The sequence below is a fragment of the Lutjanus erythropterus genome, chromosome 6, assembly GCF_056507025.1.
Source record: "Lutjanus erythropterus isolate fLutEry1 chromosome 6, fLutEry1.hap2, whole genome shotgun sequence".
In the NCBI taxonomy this organism is placed as follows: Eukaryota; Metazoa; Chordata; class Actinopteri; order Lutjaniformes; family Lutjanidae; genus Lutjanus; species Lutjanus erythropterus.
Genome location: NC_139322.1, coordinates 26447033 through 26465038, shown reverse-complemented (window position 1 = coordinate 26465038; position 18006 = coordinate 26447033). Strand labels below are relative to the sequence as shown.

General features: G+C 37.9%; 2 protein-coding genes across 3 annotated transcripts; one reads left to right on the top strand and one right to left on the bottom strand.

The window, feature by feature from the left end:
• Positions 1-1805: 1805 nt before the first annotated feature.
• Positions 1806-3417, top strand: wfdc2 (WAP four-disulfide core domain 2). 2 transcript variants are annotated; one of them, XM_084720022.1, is made up of 4 exons: positions 1812-1960; positions 2145-2288; positions 2471-2608; positions 2699-3416. In XM_084720022.1, the coding sequence occupies exons 1-4, from the start codon at positions 1873-1875 to the stop codon at positions 2830-2832; spliced, it is 504 nt and encodes a 167-aa protein (XP_084576148.1). In that variant the 5' UTR covers positions 1812-1872; the 3' UTR covers positions 2833-3416. The 2 variants fall into 2 exon arrangements, with proteins under 2 accessions (XP_084576150.1, XP_084576148.1); XM_084720024.1 differs by lacking the exon at positions 2145-2288 and having other exon boundaries at positions 1806-1960; positions 2699-3417.
• Positions 3418-5927: 2510 nt separating this feature from the next.
• On the bottom strand, positions 5928-17354 carry pigt (phosphatidylinositol glycan anchor biosynthesis, class T). The gene is made up of 11 exons (XM_084721425.1): positions 16919-17354; positions 15606-15783; positions 13915-14042; positions 13680-13780; positions 13311-13485; positions 13084-13181; positions 10487-10643; positions 9702-9902; positions 6791-6956; positions 6490-6573; positions 5928-6389 (listed from the first exon to the last, which is right to left on the bottom strand). The coding sequence occupies exons 1-11, from the start codon at positions 17325-17327 to the stop codon at positions 6140-6142; spliced, it is 1947 nt and encodes a 648-aa protein (XP_084577551.1). The 5' UTR covers positions 17328-17354; the 3' UTR covers positions 5928-6139.
• Positions 17355-18006: the final 652 nt, after the last annotated feature.

Genomic DNA, 18006 nt, shown 5'->3' with positions numbered 1-18006 from the left:
AACACTGAGATCATGTTGCAGAGGAGTGTTTGGAAAGGAAGAATACAATCACTCTCCTCTGTCAAATACTATCCAGAGTGAACAATTAATTGCATGACATAATGTTAACTAAAACCCGCAAATCGAGGTTAAATCGGGTGATATTTTTGCATAAAATGATCAATTGAAACCACAGCACAGAAAATAAGGCAACACAGACAGAAACATTATAACATATGAAATGCTGGTGAAGTGCAGCCACATTAATGTAACTGCATTAAGTTATAATTTTAAAAGAATAGCACTAAGGTGAAGTGCAGAAACATGACCAACTAGAAGTGGTCACTCAGCAGAGTGTAGATCTCAGTCACGTAACACAAAAAGAACATTTGGATGTAATCCCTTTGTATTTACCAACATTTTCATTAGTCATGTATCTTTAACTATAATGGATTACAATTACATTTGTTTTATAATGTAATTACATGAAACCAGTTAATATGTAAGTAGTTACTCTCCAGCACTGAACGTTTCCTATTAGAAATCTGTAGTAATTAGCGTATGATTTTTGAGTTATTGCCAAAAATGTGTTTCATGAAGTCACGGTGACCTTTGACCTTTAGCCACCAGAATCTAACCAGTTCATCCTTCACTCCAAGTGAACATTTGTGCCAAGTTTGAAGAAATTCCCTCAAGGCGCTCTTGAGGTTCGCAAGAATGTGATGATGAAAATGTAACACCTGTGGTCACAGCTGTCGCTCATGTGGAGGCAAAATAAAGGCTCCTCAAGGTTTTTCCAAAAATTGTGACTCACAGATATTCAGTATAGAGTCATGAATGTGAACAAAATATATTATATAATAAGCTGCAGACAAGCTCCAGTTGTTGTGGTCACGCACTCACACGCACGTATATTCGCACATACACACACGCACACATGCAAGTGATCGCACAATCCCCTCCAGACTTAAAGGGATAGTTCAGATGGTGGACGCGCACATGTGAATGTGGCTCCGAGCTGAGGATCGACGGTGAAGATTCAGGCTAAAAACGTGGTGTAAATGATGTCTTTCAAGGCAACTTGGCATGTTCAGATTTAAGAAGTCTTGGATTACACCAGAGAAGCAGTATGGGGGCATTTTATGTTTTGTTTTTTTGTTTGTTTGTTTGTTTTTTCAGTTGTTTTCTTTAAATTTGAAAACTGTTTAGCAGTCATTTAAATTATTTGGGAGATTCTGCAACACTGATTTCCTGTCAAACAAAAACTCCAGCAGAGTTTTGTGAATTAAAACCCTAAACCTGACCTTCAATCAGCATGAGGGTGAACACATAATGACTGTTTTTTTTTAGCCTGTTAAGGCTGACAAAGATAATAATAGCAGCTGCAACAGATGATTTATCCATAAAACTGTCATCATCATTATCTACCATAACTTGTCTAAGACTACAAATGTTGTTATTATGTTATGCTGTACTTGAATTGTCTCCACAACCCTTACAGAACTGCTGCAATAATCACATTGCAGGTATGACTATGTTGAAGGTTTAAGTAATCCAGAGCTTTTCTGTGACAAAGCTATTTTAAAGAACGATTTTGAGGTTTCTCGTTTTTGTCACAGTGAAATACAGATGATTGCTTTTGCATCAAAGATTCAAAAACCATAACATAATTAAAAAAATATACTGTCCACCATTAATTCCTAAACAAACTCCATAAGAGGCTGCTGACTGGGGACACTGTCTGCTGTCACATCCAATCAAAAAGCTCTGAAAGCAGAGAGGGAATGTAACTCTACAGGCACAAGGACCCAGCATCCTGTGACTGGGCTGCTCAGATTGTGTACTGGGATATTTGTCCAAACAGGAGTACATTCTTGAGAGCAAGAAGTTAACATGGAGAAACACTGGTCTGTGGTTTGTGCACTGGTTTTAACACTCAGTGCTTTAGTTTTTGCTGCTGAAGCTGTTGGCAATTTAACAGGTACGTATGTTTTACTCAGATATGTGTTTAATCTAATGTATAATCTGCCAATTTACTGTTTACTTCTGGAAAAAAAAGTGCATGTTTGCCTGTTTCATTCCACAACCAAGTGATTTGGCAGCCAGACACCTTCATTAATGTAATCCCAGTTCTCTTTTTCTGCTTCACTGCTTCTTTCTCTCAGCGATTCTCCCAAAACCAGGCCACTGCCCACGTCTCCTTAATGTTGTCCCATCACATAAGGGCTGTGTGTGTGATGAAGACTGTCCTGCAGACCACAAATGCTGTGTCTTTGACTGTGGAGCTGTCTGTGTCCCTCCTGCTTTCAGTATGAGCTACAAAGTTGAACTTTTTTTCTCTTAATAGGCAGCTGTTAAATCTTTGGTTAAACCACCTTAGTGACTGAACTGACCATGGATGGACAACAGAAAGTCCCTTCCAATCAAAAGACGTGTTGATAATTTAACTTTTAGCCACCTTTGTATGTATTCATGTCTCTTGTCCCTTCAGCTAAGCCAGGAGTGTGTCCTCGCAGGCGCTGGGGTGCAGGACTGTGTGCTGAATTCTGCTCTAATGACAGCGACTGCCCCAGTAATGAGAAGTGCTGCCACAATGGATGTGGACATGAGTGCATTGCACCATACACAGGTTCGATATGTGGCTCCACCAGGGTTTGTGTGATCACATCAATGTGTGTATTCTGTAACTGAGTGTGTTTTTGTCTTTGGTGTGCCACAGTGAAGCGGGGCCGCTGTGCTCTGCCTCAGGGAACCCCCATGTGTGCTGAGTACTGCTACCATGACGGTCAGTGTCCAGGAGAGCAGAAGTGCTGCAAGACAACCTGTGGCCACGCGTGCAGTGAGCCCTGCTGATTGGACACCCAGCAGCTCAGTTACATGTATGCACTTGTTTGGTTTCAGCGACACAAAAAAAAGATTAAGCAATGAGAAACTGTATCATGTTCACTTTTACCTTTTCAGCTCAGCACAGTGGCACACTTTGGTCCAACATTTGAGCACTGGTTTGCACAAAGTCTGATTATTTGGGGGAGAAAGTAAATTAATATAGTAGGGAGACATTGTATGTGCATGTACTCTAAGTACACACATTTCTTGTGAATACTTTTTTTATAATCTACATTTGCAAGTAAGAACTGTAGAATGATGTGCTGTTTGGTTACTATGACAGTCAGGAGGAAACTAGTCGGTAGGGTGCCATTCTTAGCCTTCAAAACACCTGCAGTGCATTTGTATTTGAACCTGATGAGTTTACACCTTAAGTAATCAAATATAAGCAGGGGCTGATCTAGAGGGGTAGCATGGGGTGTCTTGCCACCGCAGCTGTCACCCCAGTTTTGGGCAGTTATAATTCAAAATATATAGATGAAAAGTTGGGGTTGGTTCAAGTGAATGCAGCAAGAGATGAGACTATAATGGATATAATTTAATATCTGTTCTGGACACATTTTAAGTTAAGTGATTTAAAAAAAAAAAAAAAGATGTATTTGGAAAAATGTCTAAAGATTTGGAAATAAAATATTTTTTTGATATCTAATGCCACCTTTGGAATTCTCTATTAAATCCTTACTCATGTGCCATGATGATGTAAGGCTTTTGAAGTAAAATATCTTAATTTTGCTTTTCCAAGCAAATACTGATTTATGTGATAGTGTGCAAAGTCGACATATGTATACATATATATATGTATGTATATAGCCACCCCTTAAAGTCTCAGTCACCCTTTGCATACTTTTTTAGATCTGCCCCTCTGTATGAGTAGTAATACTGCATACTCTAGTATATTCTGATGGATGAAAAATGTACTGTACTTATATATCTGTTTCTTGTAGAGTTTGAGTGTATGAAACAATTTACTTTTCTTTGTATTTCAACCAATAAAACATGTTTTGAGAAACTAGAAAAGTGGTATGTATTTATCACCTTACTGGTTATAGGTCTCTGGTTTCTCCGGTCTCTTTTATGAGCTTTTTAGGCGAGAGCTTGGCTGAAAAAACAAATGATGAAATATGCCAAGAATGGAAAGTGCTTACTGGCAGAGAACGAGACTATTTAAAGAGGTGGCCAAGAACGTCTGCTGCCCCAAGATTTCTACACTGCTGCACCACAACCTCACTTATCTGTAAGTGCTTTTTATATAAAACAGACACATTTAATTCTATAATTTACAAAAGTGTCACCGTGACTAAAACTGTATGTATCAAGCTAATCACAAACATATGTCAGTGTGAGTTGTGACAAGCCACTTATCATTGAAACAGACTGAGGGTCTGAGCCAGCGCAGCTGTCTCTGTGGTGTAGGTCCACTTTCTTGCAGAGATAACATAGTTTGCCACCAGATATGAACATCATATGTGGAATGCTGCTTTTTTTTTCCCTTTGTTTTTGTTCCATGTTGTTGCCAAACGTGCAGGGGTGAGAATCGCTGACCGGCCAAATACAGAGACGTCTGTGTTTGTTCTCCCAGAGTCTGCCAGAAGTGGGGCCAAGTCTGTTTACACAAAAATGTGGGCACTCAGTGGGAACTAACACAGCTCTGGTTCAGTTTAGAGCAGTGGACCTCCTCTCACAGCGAGCAATTTGAATAAAATGACAAAAAGATGTTTATCAGTTTATTGAAAAGGCAATAAAGAACATTGTAAGTTGTCACACACACACACACACACACACACACACACACACACACACACAGAATGACTTCAGACATTCCCATTCAGCACACTTTTTCACAGGGAGTGGTAGAGAACGGGCTTCTAGGCAGACAAGCATAACAGAGGACAGGATTGCTCTTGCATGGTAGTATTTCATGGTAGCAGAAGGTAATTTCAATTAGAGCTGAAACAATATGTCGATAAATTGATCACCAACCATTTTGACAGTTAATCGTTTGAGTCATTTTTTAAGGCAAAATGTACAAAGTTTCTGATTTTAGCATCTCAAATGTGAATATCTTCTGGTTTCTTTCGTCCTCTAACTGAATATATTTGTGTTGTGGACAAAACAAGACATCTAAGGACGTCATCTTGGCTTTTGGAGAACATTTTATAGACCAAACAACTTAGCCATTAATCATGAAAATGATTCACAGATTAATCGATAATGAAAATAACTGGTAATGGCAGCCCTAATTTCAATAATGACAGACTTACGTTTGTTCAAAGACACACTGAAACGGCATTGAACTGATGAATGAATAAGTTAAGAACCCAACAGACTGAGGACAATTAGCTTTGAAGACATCAGCAGACAGCCGCAATTAACATTCAAGCATGCATTCAGCAATCAATATGTGCAAAAAAAACGTTTGGTAAGAGGGACATTTGTCTTATATAGAACTGGTAGATCCAGACGTGATCGTATTTCTCATGCTTATCTCTGACCTACAAAAGAAAAAAAATGTTTTGGTAACTTTTTAGGACTTTTGTGGGCATGTATTTCTTTTTCATATATTAAAACTACTATATCATGTTTTAGAAAATACAAAAGAATCAGGAATTATTAAATAAAATGGGCATGCTTCTGAATAATCTACGGTTACACTTTGATAGAATTTAAATTTATGGCTGGATGTGGGAAAGCCAGTATTTAAAAGTTATTTAAAATCCTGACATAACTGAGGTTTTAGGATACATGACATTCTGACGGAGTTAGTTTATCTTTCCAGGCAGACAGATAATCAACAGGTCAGGAATGCAGTATGAGAACAAAGGTTATCATCTTTTTTCCATCCGAGCTCCGAGGCCATCAGCCTCATATTTGTGGAAATTTAACCACAGTTTCCTCACAGCAACAAAATGCCAGAGACATCGTGGCTATATTATAATGTGCTGTAGTAGTGGCTTCAAACATCCACAAAAGACAAACAATCAAACCAAAAACACTGTGATCCAGTTACCATCACAACACACTGCACAGCTTTGGTTCCCTCTGCTTGTTAAAGTCTGCTGACTTTCCATCCAAGTAGACAAATGTCTTCATTTTCTTGCATTGTCCTTCACCTGCAGGAAATTATCCTGAATACAAACCAGAACCTTCAAGTTATAAAAACATTCATACCAGTGTTTGACTCAGTCCTTCCCTGAATATCACATGTTAACCAGCAGTTTCAACAAAGGGAAAACTTCATTTCTAAAAGTAGAGCCAGTTGGCAGCGTGTCCAGCCTCAGAGTGGCGGCACGCCCCTCATCTTGCGGATGATGTTGGCTATCCGCTTGGCCAGTCCTGGACTGGGCTCTTCTATCTGGAAGCTGCGGGTCAGTAGGTTGTAGAGGGAGCCGTAGCCCACAGCCACCACGGTGCAGGTCAGGCAGATGACATTATAAGGCATGCTGAAGTCTGGAGTGGGCAGGTTGACCAGCAGAGGCTCCGTGTAGACGCGCATAAAATAGCTGGACTCCTCTTTACAGGGAAAACTGAAGGAAGATGGGAAATGTGATTTGACTTTTCAAACAACGCACAAATGATCAGCAGCAACAGGTAATTTGCTCAGAAAACAAACAACTCTATACTCACAAGCTGCTGAAAAGTGGGCGTTCCCAAGTGCTGTTTGTATCCATGGCGACAACGCTTGGTACAAGAGAGCTGATAACTGAGGACCTAAGTGTTGAAGAAACACATTTTTGTTATTTTGAATGTCATAAAGAAATGAAAAATCCAACAATAAATGCAAAGGACCCCAAAATAAAACCTTTCACAGATTTTTCACAGATTTCTTAAACCCCTCAAAAATCATACAACAGCTATAAATTTTGAAGGGACATGAGAAGCAACATATGTGCATCTTCTTTTTTTTCCAGCAACTCTACATGCATACCCAACATAGAAGCCATGGTTTGGATCAGGAGTGTATTCTGTCCACTTGAGCAGAGCCCTCTCAAACTGCACCGTGACCTCGGTGACAGAGTTGGGAGGAAGCTGAACGAGCATCTCCAGCAGGTGGGGCCTCACACGATCCTTAGACGGCTGGTAGTGGATGTAGCCTGACAGAGGAAGAAAAACATGAATGACCACTGATAAACTGTTTTAATGTTTAACCACAACCCTTTGTAGTTTACTCTGTAGCTCTAAGTTAAATAAACATATGATAAAATGTGACAATACTGCATAAATACTACTTATATAATAAAATCTACATATAATATTGCAGAAACCAAACACCAAGATAGACAGGTAGACCAACAAAAACATCTTCTACAGCTTAATCACACAAAATATGACTCATGTTCTCCTCCCTCTGGTGAAAAGAAGCACCTGCATGGAATTACATAAAAACAATAATTCCTGTAGGGAAACTGGAAATGTACAGCAGTACAAAAAAAAACATACTACAATAGTAGTGCATTATTATCCTTTCTCAAAAATGTTATTTTCACAGGTACACAAAGCACTTCCACAGCAGAAACACTTTCCACAAGATTAGAAATGGAAAAACAGTGAACCAGCCTCTTCTCTTTAAAGCGGTATTTGCTACCAGTTAACATAATTGCAAGACAATTACTTATCATGAGATTGTTGACCATTTAGTTGCAGTTAAAATGTTAGAATATTGGGCAGAAACAGCCATGGGTGGGTCTGTGTGATCTATGATCACAGCAATGCAAACTAACTTAGAAAAAGAAATGTATCCAGATCATAGTTTACAAAGTTTGGCTGCAAGAAAGAATTAATTTGTGCACGTACAAGGCAGGTGGTGTGTTAAACTAACATTTGGAACATAAAACCAAGCTCTGGAAAACTTCGCTATTACTTTTTTTATGTATATAAGGCTGATCTGATTTATATAATCTCAAAAAGTAACCAGTTATGAGTGGATTTATGAGGGTTCCTACACATTTGCCATTACAAAAATCCATACTTTTCAAGACTAAAATTCACAGAATTCTCTGTAGATTTTTCACTTTCAAACTTCATTTCCCATTTGGAATCTTAAGCCAACGAGGCTTTAAATTTGGGATTTTCCTAAGCAAATTTTTACATTTACACTGTGGCCACACTCCTACGCAGGAAGTTGGACAACATACCACTGTCAAATATCTCTGCCCAAAGAGGAATTTAACTAACTGGTGGTACCTATACTCATATTATGTTCTTTTATTAAACTGAATGAATAATGCTTTAATATTGTTCCCCCCATAATTTTAGTCACATAAATTAATAAGAATGAAGAGGAACCAAAATTAGTTGACAAATATTTAAGTAATATCATTTTCACAGTGTTAGTGCAGATGTTTATTCACTGTGTCCATGGGAAGAATGATAAATGCAGCCATATAAGTATGTTTTCCTTATCCAAAAATAACTTCTGATAACTTGCACTGCATAACTCAGAAATGTTCTGACAAGGATAATATTTGGTTATTTTTGATACTATGTACAGTTGTGGTCAAAAGTTTACATACACTTTAAGAGCACGTAGAGAGCATGTATATCACAGCAGTTTTGAGTTTCCAGTGATTCCTATTACTCTTAATTTTCTGTGATGGAATGATTGAAAGACATGTGTCTTTGTCGCAAGAAACAATCATGACTTTGGTTCTTTCATAAATTTATTACAGTTTTTTTTTTAACATGATAAAAATCTGCTGGGTCAAAAATACACATACAGCAACGTGAATTATCACTTTTGTTAATGTAGAAAGTTGTGTTAACCAAATTGTCTTGGTGCCATGGCCTCTTCACTACTTGTGAGTGATTATGATCCACTACACATGATCCACCTGAAGGCTCGACAGAAATTAGCTGCTGATCACATGGACAAAGAAAAGGCCTCTGAAGGAAAGTTCTGTGGTCAGATGAAAAAACACTGAACTACTTGCCACAACGACCAGAAATATGTTTGGAGGAGAAAAGGTAATGCCTTTAACCCAGAGAACACCACACCTACTGTCAAGCGTGGTGGTGGCAGTATTATACTCTGGGGCTGTTTTGTTACCGGTGGAACTGCTGCTTTACAGAAAGTACATGAAATAAATAAGAGGGAACATTACCTCCAAATTCTTCAGAAAAACCTAAAATCATCAGCCAGAAGGTTGTGTCTTGGACACAGTTTGGTATGCCAACAAGAGAATCACCCAGGCAAGAAATACATTTTTAGACAGGCCTTCCCAAAGTCCTGACTTAAACCCAACGAGAACCTGTGGACTGTGCTGAAGAAACAAGTTCATGTCAGAAAGCCAGCAAATTTAGTTGAACTGCACCAATTCTGTCAGGAGGAGTGTTTAAAGATACAACCAGAAAACTGTGGATGGCTACCAAAAGTGCCCTATTGATGTGAAAATGGCCAAGGGACATTTAACCAAATATTAATATTTCTGTATCCGTTTTTGACCCGGCAGATTGTGTCATATTTCCAGAAGACTTGTAATAAATTTATGAAAGAACAAAAATGAATGACGTGTTTCAATCACATAAGTTATAGGAATCATTGGAAACTCAAAACTGTCATACATGCTCTTTACAAGTGTATGTAAACTTTTGACCACAACTATATGAACGCAATTCAAAGACATTGCAGTGTTTTCTTTCAAACTGATTTTATCACACACGTCTGCATGTGGTACAGTTACAAGCCACTTTTTTGCTTAGAAACCCAGTTTTACTCATTGTTGTCAGTTGTAGAAAAAAAAAATATTCCAGCATTTGGCACATGTGTACTTGTCCATTTCTGACTCTGGTTTAAATCTTGTATGCACAGGCATCCCTCTGTGCTTTCTAAAGTGACTCACTGGGCTTGTTGTCCTTTCCCTTGCTGGTGACGGTGAGGGTGTGGATGTAGAGACGAAGATACCACGGCACCGAGTCCAGCAGCAGCACAGGGAAAGACCTGTATGGGTGGTGGTTGTACATCAGCGTGTGAATCTCTCCCGTCTGCAGCCCGTAACCAGCCACGTAACGCTCAGCATGGAGCAGGGGACGCAGCATGTCACCTGCAGGTTGTACAAGGAGGTTAATAGTAGACTTTGTGGGAAACATTGCAGCTGATGTTTAAATTTAAACATTGTAGAATAAGATGTATGACTGTGCTTTGTTTGCAAATCAGGCCTCCTGTATGTTTCCCTTCTTGTCTTTGTTAAAAACATCTGTTACTGAATAAGTGTCACCCTAATGTTTGACAAATTACCAGGGGATTATATAACAGGAACAAACAGGGACAGTGTTGCTTTGGTACAAAACACAACAGTCTAGTGTTTTCTTGTTTGCTTTTTTGGCTTGAAAAAATGTTTCCTAAAAATGGTCACACATGTTGCAATCTGAAAGTGACTTCAGATGCTGCTTGTTCAAGAGTTTCTGTCCCAAAACACACAGCAGGTTGCAAAAGAAACAAACTGCAGATTCAGTGATCAAAAAACGAAAAAACATTATTGAATATTGTCAAGGGGCAGAACAGATGCAGCTGATACATTTTTGTTAACTCCTTCATAGTTTCTCTTGTTGCTTTTAATTGTTAAGACTAGCATGTGTCCAGCCTCTTACACCACGCTGTTTGTCCTGTTCTGCTGTTCTCACTCACCCTCGCTGGATTTCCAGCGGATCAGCAGGTTGAGGGAGCGCACAGTGCCAAAGGTGATTTGTTGGGTCAGATCATAGACGGAGAAGGTTCGTCTGTCCCCCAATACCACTGCCTGGCTCAGCAGGGGAGTGGCCGGGCTTATCTCAAACTGCTCCCCCTGCAAAACGACATTAGATTTCTCTTAGCTGGCCTGAAAATGGGCAGGACGGCAGGAGGATTGCATCACTCAACAAAACACAATAGTAATGGTCATGTGTGTGGGTGCAAATATTCATGCATCTGATGTCTTTTAAGTAATTACATTGAGTTTTATAGGTAACACTTTATAATAACTATCAGTAATAAATGGTAATTTATTAAAAGTTTTTGTTAATATTCTACTGTTAACAAACATCAAGGTTTATATGCACTTTATAAACCATTTATTTTTTTAAAAACATTTGCAACTCTGCAATAACCATATATGGCAGCTTCGTCAGTGACCCTACACTTCAAACTACGACACTGAATGTATCCTAGCGTCAGTTTTGCATGTGCACCTAAGGTATTATAATCATCCATTTCAACTTTATAACAGACATCCAAATAGTGTTTCTAGACCTTTTAGAAACTAATTATTAACTATTAACAAAGTGTTACAAATATCCATGTCTCTATGTAATGATTTCTTAAAAGTTTACAAATCATTTGGTAATCATTGACAAATCACTCATTCAATCAAAATGTAATTATGATTTTCTCTTTTCAGCAATTATACAATATATAATTTATAAACTAGTTACTTTATATTACACAAACTAATGATAATAGAACAAATTACAGCATTACTGAAATGACAATTAACTACAGTTGAATTAACCATCAATTTAACATTTATCAGTGATGGTTATGAATAAGTGTCACTGGATTATAACGTATTTATGTGAGGGTCTGTACAGACTGTAGCAACAACTTTCCTTGGGAAAAGATAATTAAGAATCTATCTTACCAATGAATGTTGCAGATCTCTATACATAGGCTTCCTGTTAAATCAGGTAATCTTCTACATGTGTTTTAATTTAACTGGAGCTTTCTTAAATGTATGTTTACGTTCAGTGTTACTCACTTAAACAGTGTGTCCATGCTTGAGCTCTAATAAATGTGTTGAATGCATTTTCTTCCTCCAACAGCATTTGCAAAACCACCTCAACAATAATTTTGTACACAAATTCCAAAATCTACTGACTAACACCGAGGTTCTGTAATTGTGTCAACAACAAGCAAAATAACTGGCAAACTCCAAAAACCCTTGCCTTAACTTTTTTACAAGAAGGACAAAGAAGAAGGCGAGGAGCATCCTGGTAGATAGCTCCCAAACTCTCTTCAGCCAGTTTGAGCCTTTAAGCTCTGGGAGGCGCTAAAGAGTCTCTCCGGCATCCGAAACAGTATTAAAGAGGTCCTTTGTCCCAAATGGCATCAATATTCTTATCTATCCATCGTGATGATGAGGTCTAAGCCACAGAAATGACATGAACTGATTTTAATGTTTGATGGTTAATATTTTATGTATCATGTGATCATATCCTTGTTCTGCTAACTGCTGTTTTTGTTTTTTGTGTTTGTTGAGACAAAGACAAATTTCCACCCTGATGCACAACAAAGATACATTCTATTTTTCAAGGTGCAATATGTAGCAGCATGTACAAAAATAAGAACAGCAATCCAAATTGCTTGTTGGAACCATAGACGGTAAAATAAATAGGTTGATATCCTATTCAATATATATCATCTATGGTTGAAGCAAGTTATTTCCTCCTACCCCCTGCTCCCCAGACTCAGTGAAGCTCATGCAGGCTGCAGAAGCACTGCAAAAGTGCAGGACGTACGCAACATCTCAAATTGACAACAACAAGTGACCAGGAGTCCTACGCTGTAGGTTGTTCAGCTGTTTATATTTGTCAAAATGAAGCTAGGCCTGTTCTCCTGAAAACAAAAGGCCACTGCTCTGAAAATACACACTCTGGACTATTAGACTCCATTAACACGTTGCTAAATTTAACAGTTATAAACGTCTGCTCCTATTATTAATGATTTGTTATGACTCAACCAGACACTTACACATTAAGCAAACATTCAACATTAATTTGAACTCTAATTAACGTGAAACAGGCAAAAAAACCCCAAAACAAACTGTTCTTCTGTCCCGGAATAGAACATTTCTTGATGTCAGAGAAGCCTGTATTTCGACTTGGCAAGTTTTCTTGATCTCTGATAACATTATGTGCTAATTTTATGATTTTTTTTTTACAGTAAATATATTCTAATTAAGTATTTTAAGTACTGCCTTGTTTACCTACTAGCAGCACTTCTTCATCACTGCTGTGTTGGTGCGTTGCAGCATACCTCGCGTCTGTGCATGAGATCAACAAAACAAGAACCCTCCTCTCATAAATAAACATCTATAACACGCTACTAGAGGTCAAAAACTCCATAGGGAACCTTTAAATATCTCCACCTTGATACAGTTTTGACAGTTAAAACTTAGGTTTCTTTACTTTCTGTGAAATTTGCATGAAGGCATTTAGAGTGGATGATGGCATATGATGAGGGACTCAAACCTGAGGGTTGTCTGTGATGTCGATGTAGATTTTACTGGAGGAGGCCAGAGGACAAGCTTCTGTGAGGGTCCGAGAGAACATCTTAAACAGAGACCACTCTGAAGGAACAAACAGCTTACGTTAACTAAGGACAGTGAGACATTTTTTTTCTACTACAACACAACAAACTTCAGGCTCTCCAAATTTAAATGTGGGTTGAATGCAGGAAGGATGTGCATTTTGCTCACCTCGTTTGCCCTGTGCAGAGGTGTGCAGGTCAAAGACCACATTCAGCGTCTGTCTCAGCTCCCAGGATGTGGTTTTGCACTCCCAGTCCTGACACATGGGTCTGATGTGCACTGCCTGGGAATGAAAACTGCTGTGGAAGAGTTTCTCTGATTTCAACAGGACAGCGAGACCAGCCTGCAAGCACAATTGCAGAAGAAACTGAGTTAGACACTGGCCACCAACATTCAAGCATTGAAAGTGAAAATCTGACCTTGAGTATTTCTACCTAATATGAGATGTTTGAGATATAAGATAATTGACATCAGTGTGTGAATCATACATGTGTGTTTTTTTAAAATTACATAAATAACAGACGCACAGACACTTACCTTGGATCCACATGGCAAGAGTTTCTTCCAGGGTGTCAAGTTCTCAGTGCAAACGATCTCTCGTGGGAGGGTGGCGTAGCGAAGGAAGCGGTGGTCCGTCGCTTCAAGTTCAACACACAAAACAAAATCATTCTTTATGTATCCCAATGCAATGCATCTTTGACCGAATTTATAAATGCTCATCACTGGAGAAATTCACACAATGCAAAGGGAGAAGGAAGAAGCCTCTCTGTACCATTGCCTATACCCAGTGGTTTGAAGGACGCGCTTGGTTGAACTGTGTTGGTGGAGTCAATGAAGTTCAATGAAGCGCAGAAGATCCCAGACAAAACATTTGTCAGCTCCTTCCACGTGCCATCCACACTAAAAAGAAAAATTTTAGGATATATTAAAAAATTTATGAAAATTACAAACTAGACAGTTAAGCACTTTTAGAATATAGCTAAATATGAATAAAACTGTATTGAAAATGTATTTCTGAGTTTTTCATTCTGGAATTTGTCAGAATTGTGTACATCTATTATATATTATTACATCCATTTATATTGAAATTAGAATACAGCTTTAAAAGCTTTAAATATTCTTGTAATTAAAACAGACAAATTCTTCATTGTTTTACAATATTTCTCAGTCGCAGATCTCTTGAAAAAACCTAAAAGAAATGTATTGAAAAATGGCAGATTTTGACAACTGGTTCAACTATTTTGCATGTAGAAACCTGACTGATGTTTTGGGGGGTAAGACAGAGAAACAGTACAATGATAAAACATTTTGATCAATGACATCAGCAATTGATAATGCAGAAAACAGCTCACAATGATCTGTATGATCATTTGCATGAATGTACCAATGCATTTGTAATTTGTTCAAAAGAAAGAGAAATCACTTTTATGATCAGCACAAGTCACTAGGTGATGTGGAGGCTGAACAAGTAGTTCTGAGAATTTCAATTCTGATATGAGAGATGTACCAAAATGACTGAGAAAAACTGTAAGTACCCGTCTTTTTCTCTCAGCTTTATTCCTGTTAAATATTCCTTCTAAATATAACCCTTCATCTTCACTCGTTGCTTTGGGTTCCTGCAGTTTATTTTTAGAGGGTTAACTTGGGTTTATATTAGATCTTACCGTTTCATTAACTGATTCATGCAAACAGACCAGTTAACCAACATTTCTCTGTGCCAAGCATAATCGTGTTCCAAAATTCAACACCATCAGTGACTGTTTCTCTAGCCAACAATTTATTTGGACAGTAAAATTTACTCACTGCACATTCTCCTGGTTAACAGAGGAGTCAGATTTACCCGGCAGATGCATAACCCTATGTTGTCTTCTTCTCCCTGTGTTAAAGGAATTCACTTGGATTCTCATGGTTCTCTGCTTTTTTGCTGAAGCAAGTTTTCCCTTCATACATTTACAGTTCCCATGACTTTTGTCAACTTCCAGTGAGCCTGTTTTCAGTCTGAGCACGGGCATAAAAAAATCAAGCAAGTAGGGTCCAAAATAAGTACTGGCTGAATGCTGGTAAATTTGCTTCACTCACCAGCCAAAAACAATGGCAATCCATTGAGTGGCTGGTAAAATTTGAATGTTCACTAGCCATATGGCCTGTGGACAAAAACCTTAATTTTGCACCCTGCAAGCAAGCCAATTTGTCTTCGTATGATGATGCAAAATTATGTGTCTAAAAAGTATTTTCCTGCAAATTCTTGCAGGACTGATATCAATTATAGAAGGTTCAAACTTTCTGCCATCAATCTAGCAGAACTGGGTGATGTCAAAGTCATCCATGTCTGGCCAGTAATGCAAACAAGTGGGGAAAATGGTGCTTGTTTGAAGATAAACAATTTCTCATAAATCGACAAATACAGAACCTTTATTTCAGCTCTGATGCTCTGCAGCCACCAGAGGGCCGCACAGTACTTACTCTGTCACAGAGTCCTGGAACCACACCCAGAGTTCAGCCCCAGGAGGGGATGGCTGAAAGGGCTGCCCCCACTGCATGGTCCTCCAGTAGCCCTGCGTGAAAGAGATGTGCAGCTCTCGCACTGAGAACTTGGAGATGACCTGACCCAAAGACTTGGGAAAGAGCCGATAGTGGGACACTGAGAAACATAATACAAATATGACACTGTTAGAATTATGGTGAGCAAATGTATGTGTGTGTGTGTGTGTGTGTGTGTGTGTGTGTGTACCATGGTCTCAAAATTGATGCTTACTATACCATGTACATTTGCTTATGTAGGGTATGAAATTTTACCATTTAGGTTTAAAAAAAAATATAGGACATATTGTTACAGTAACTGATAAATATACTAATTGTGCAATACTGCATACGCACATACTGAAAAATTCTGAGACATTATCATACTGTGAAAATCTCATACCATTACACCAGCAGTACTTCTGTGTCATCAAATCCTAAAAAACTGTGTGACTAATTCATAGACAGACACTCGCCATTGTGCAGAATGATGTTGCTGCAATTTAAGATTTTAGACTTTTAATAACTTTTAATGTCAGTGAGAAGAGAAAATAAAGTCAAATTTAAGTAGGAAGGCATGATATAGATTTTCTTCAGTCAATACAATAACCAATAATTACTTGCTTCTATTGGCTGATACTGCTATGATAACCTACAATTTAACAATTTTGTATTTTAAAATAGGTTCATATAACATAGTTTCAGCACACCTATGGGTAAGAAAGGCTCATGTGGTGAGCAAAGATGAATGATTTAAGATTTCAGTTCTGACTGAACCAAATCTAACTTCACTATTACAACAAAAACAAAGAAAATACTCTTCACATGTTCATTTAGTTTTCCTGGTTAAGTTAATCAAAAAAGATACTTCAGCTTTTATAGAGCATTTTGCTGTTTTGATATAACCTGTCAAATCAGATTATTATTATTATAGATAATTATTATAGCTTATATTTATCACATAATATATGCTGCTATGCGATGACTGGCCAATATCGTCAATATTTTGGGGGGCCCAATATTTGTGGTGCATCCCGAGTTTGAATTTCACATTGAATCACTAGTAGATCAAGAAACCTCTGAAAATATGGACATTGAACATAAAAAAAACTTAATTTCTACCCATATATCGCATTTGATTTGTATACATTTTTAACATTCCATAACTTCTTTTATAATTTCCATTCAGTGAAACAATCTTTACATATTACCAAATGAATGGCAGCATATTTAATGAGTGCTAACAGTTAGCTCACCTTTGTTTCCTCTCATGAAGTCAGTCTCCCACAAGGTGCGGAACTGGAAGCTGGCATAAATATCTCCTGAGTGCAGCGGCCTGATGACCAGCTCCTCCTGAAAATCGTCTTTGTGCTGTGGTACCGGTGAAAGGTCCACGGTTTCAGGTGCAGAAGTGTCCTGGTTGTCGGCTGCAGCATTATTCGGAGTCGTCTCTTCAACAACCTCAGTTGCTTCCCACCGCCGCTCCTCCACCGCGGGCTGCTCGGCCGGTTGTTCCGTTGTTTCGGTGACTGTTTGTGGATTGTCTGCCGCAGTAGCATGTTGAGCATCGGTTAGTGTCGTTTCTTGACTACCTGCGATAATTAATACAGACAAACTACAAATAATAAACAGCACAGCTGAGTAGCTGCACCTGCGAGCTGCCATTTTTCTCTCACTTCCGGCCTGCTTCACTTCCGCATTGCGCGTCATACGTGAATCCAACCAATGAGCTGCTTCCATATTGATTCTGTGGCACTGATAAGGACCTGCTTTGTTTTAAACACAAAAATATTTCCATTTTTATATTTTACGAGTAAATACCAATATAAAAGCATTATCTACCTTATTTTAAGTAATTATTCTAAAAATAAACATATTTAGATACATTTATTTACATTTTTATGTGGAGGCGGTGTTTTTTCTAAACAACGAGAAACGCACTCATATAGTGAATATGATACTATATTTTTTAAGGAAATCCAATTCTATTGCTTTTGCTTTTTTTCTCTTTTTCTCTTTAGCCTTAGTGACGAAATGTTCAATGATTTTTTTAAAAAAGAGAGACAAAGAGAGTTGAGGGTTTCATTGTGCTTTTTCATATATTCATTTATTTTAAAATTGTAGATTATTTTATTTCTTTCATTATTATTTGTATTATTATTATTATTATTATTATTATCATTATTATTGCATTTTATTATTAATTCATCATGCTTTTAACAGTATGTCTGCAGCATTTTTGACGTAATAACTTTTTGAAATCACGGCTTACAAAAATAAAATAAACATATTTGCGCATTATTTTTAAATATACTGTGCTAAAGTTAGAAACAATACGGAAACT

Excerpts from the sequence above, each read along its gene's own strand:
- wfdc2 (XM_084720022.1), top strand. The coding sequence starts at position 1,873 with ATGGAGAAACACTGGTCTGTGGTTTGTGCACTGGTTTTAACACTCAGT. Across the intron at positions 2,289-2,470 it reads CTGTGTCCCTCCTGCTTTCA|CTAAGCCAGGAGTGTGTCCT; the intron begins GTATGAGCTACA and ends TTGTCCCTTCAG. Across the intron at positions 2,609-2,698 it reads GTGCATTGCACCATACACAG|TGAAGCGGGGCCGCTGTGCT; the intron begins GTTCGATATGTG and ends GGTGTGCCACAG.
- pigt (XM_084721425.1), bottom strand. The coding sequence starts at position 17,327 with ATGGCAGCTCGCAGGTGCAGCTACTCAGCTGTGCTGTTTATTATTTGT. Across the intron at positions 15,784-16,918 it reads CTTCATGAGAGGAAACAAAG|TGTCCCACTATCGGCTCTTT; the intron begins GTGAGCTAACTG and ends TATGTTTCTCAG. Across the intron at positions 6,574-6,790 it reads AACCATGGCTTCTATGTTGG|GTCCTCAGTTATCAGCTCTC; the intron begins GTATGCATGTAG and ends TTCAACACTTAG.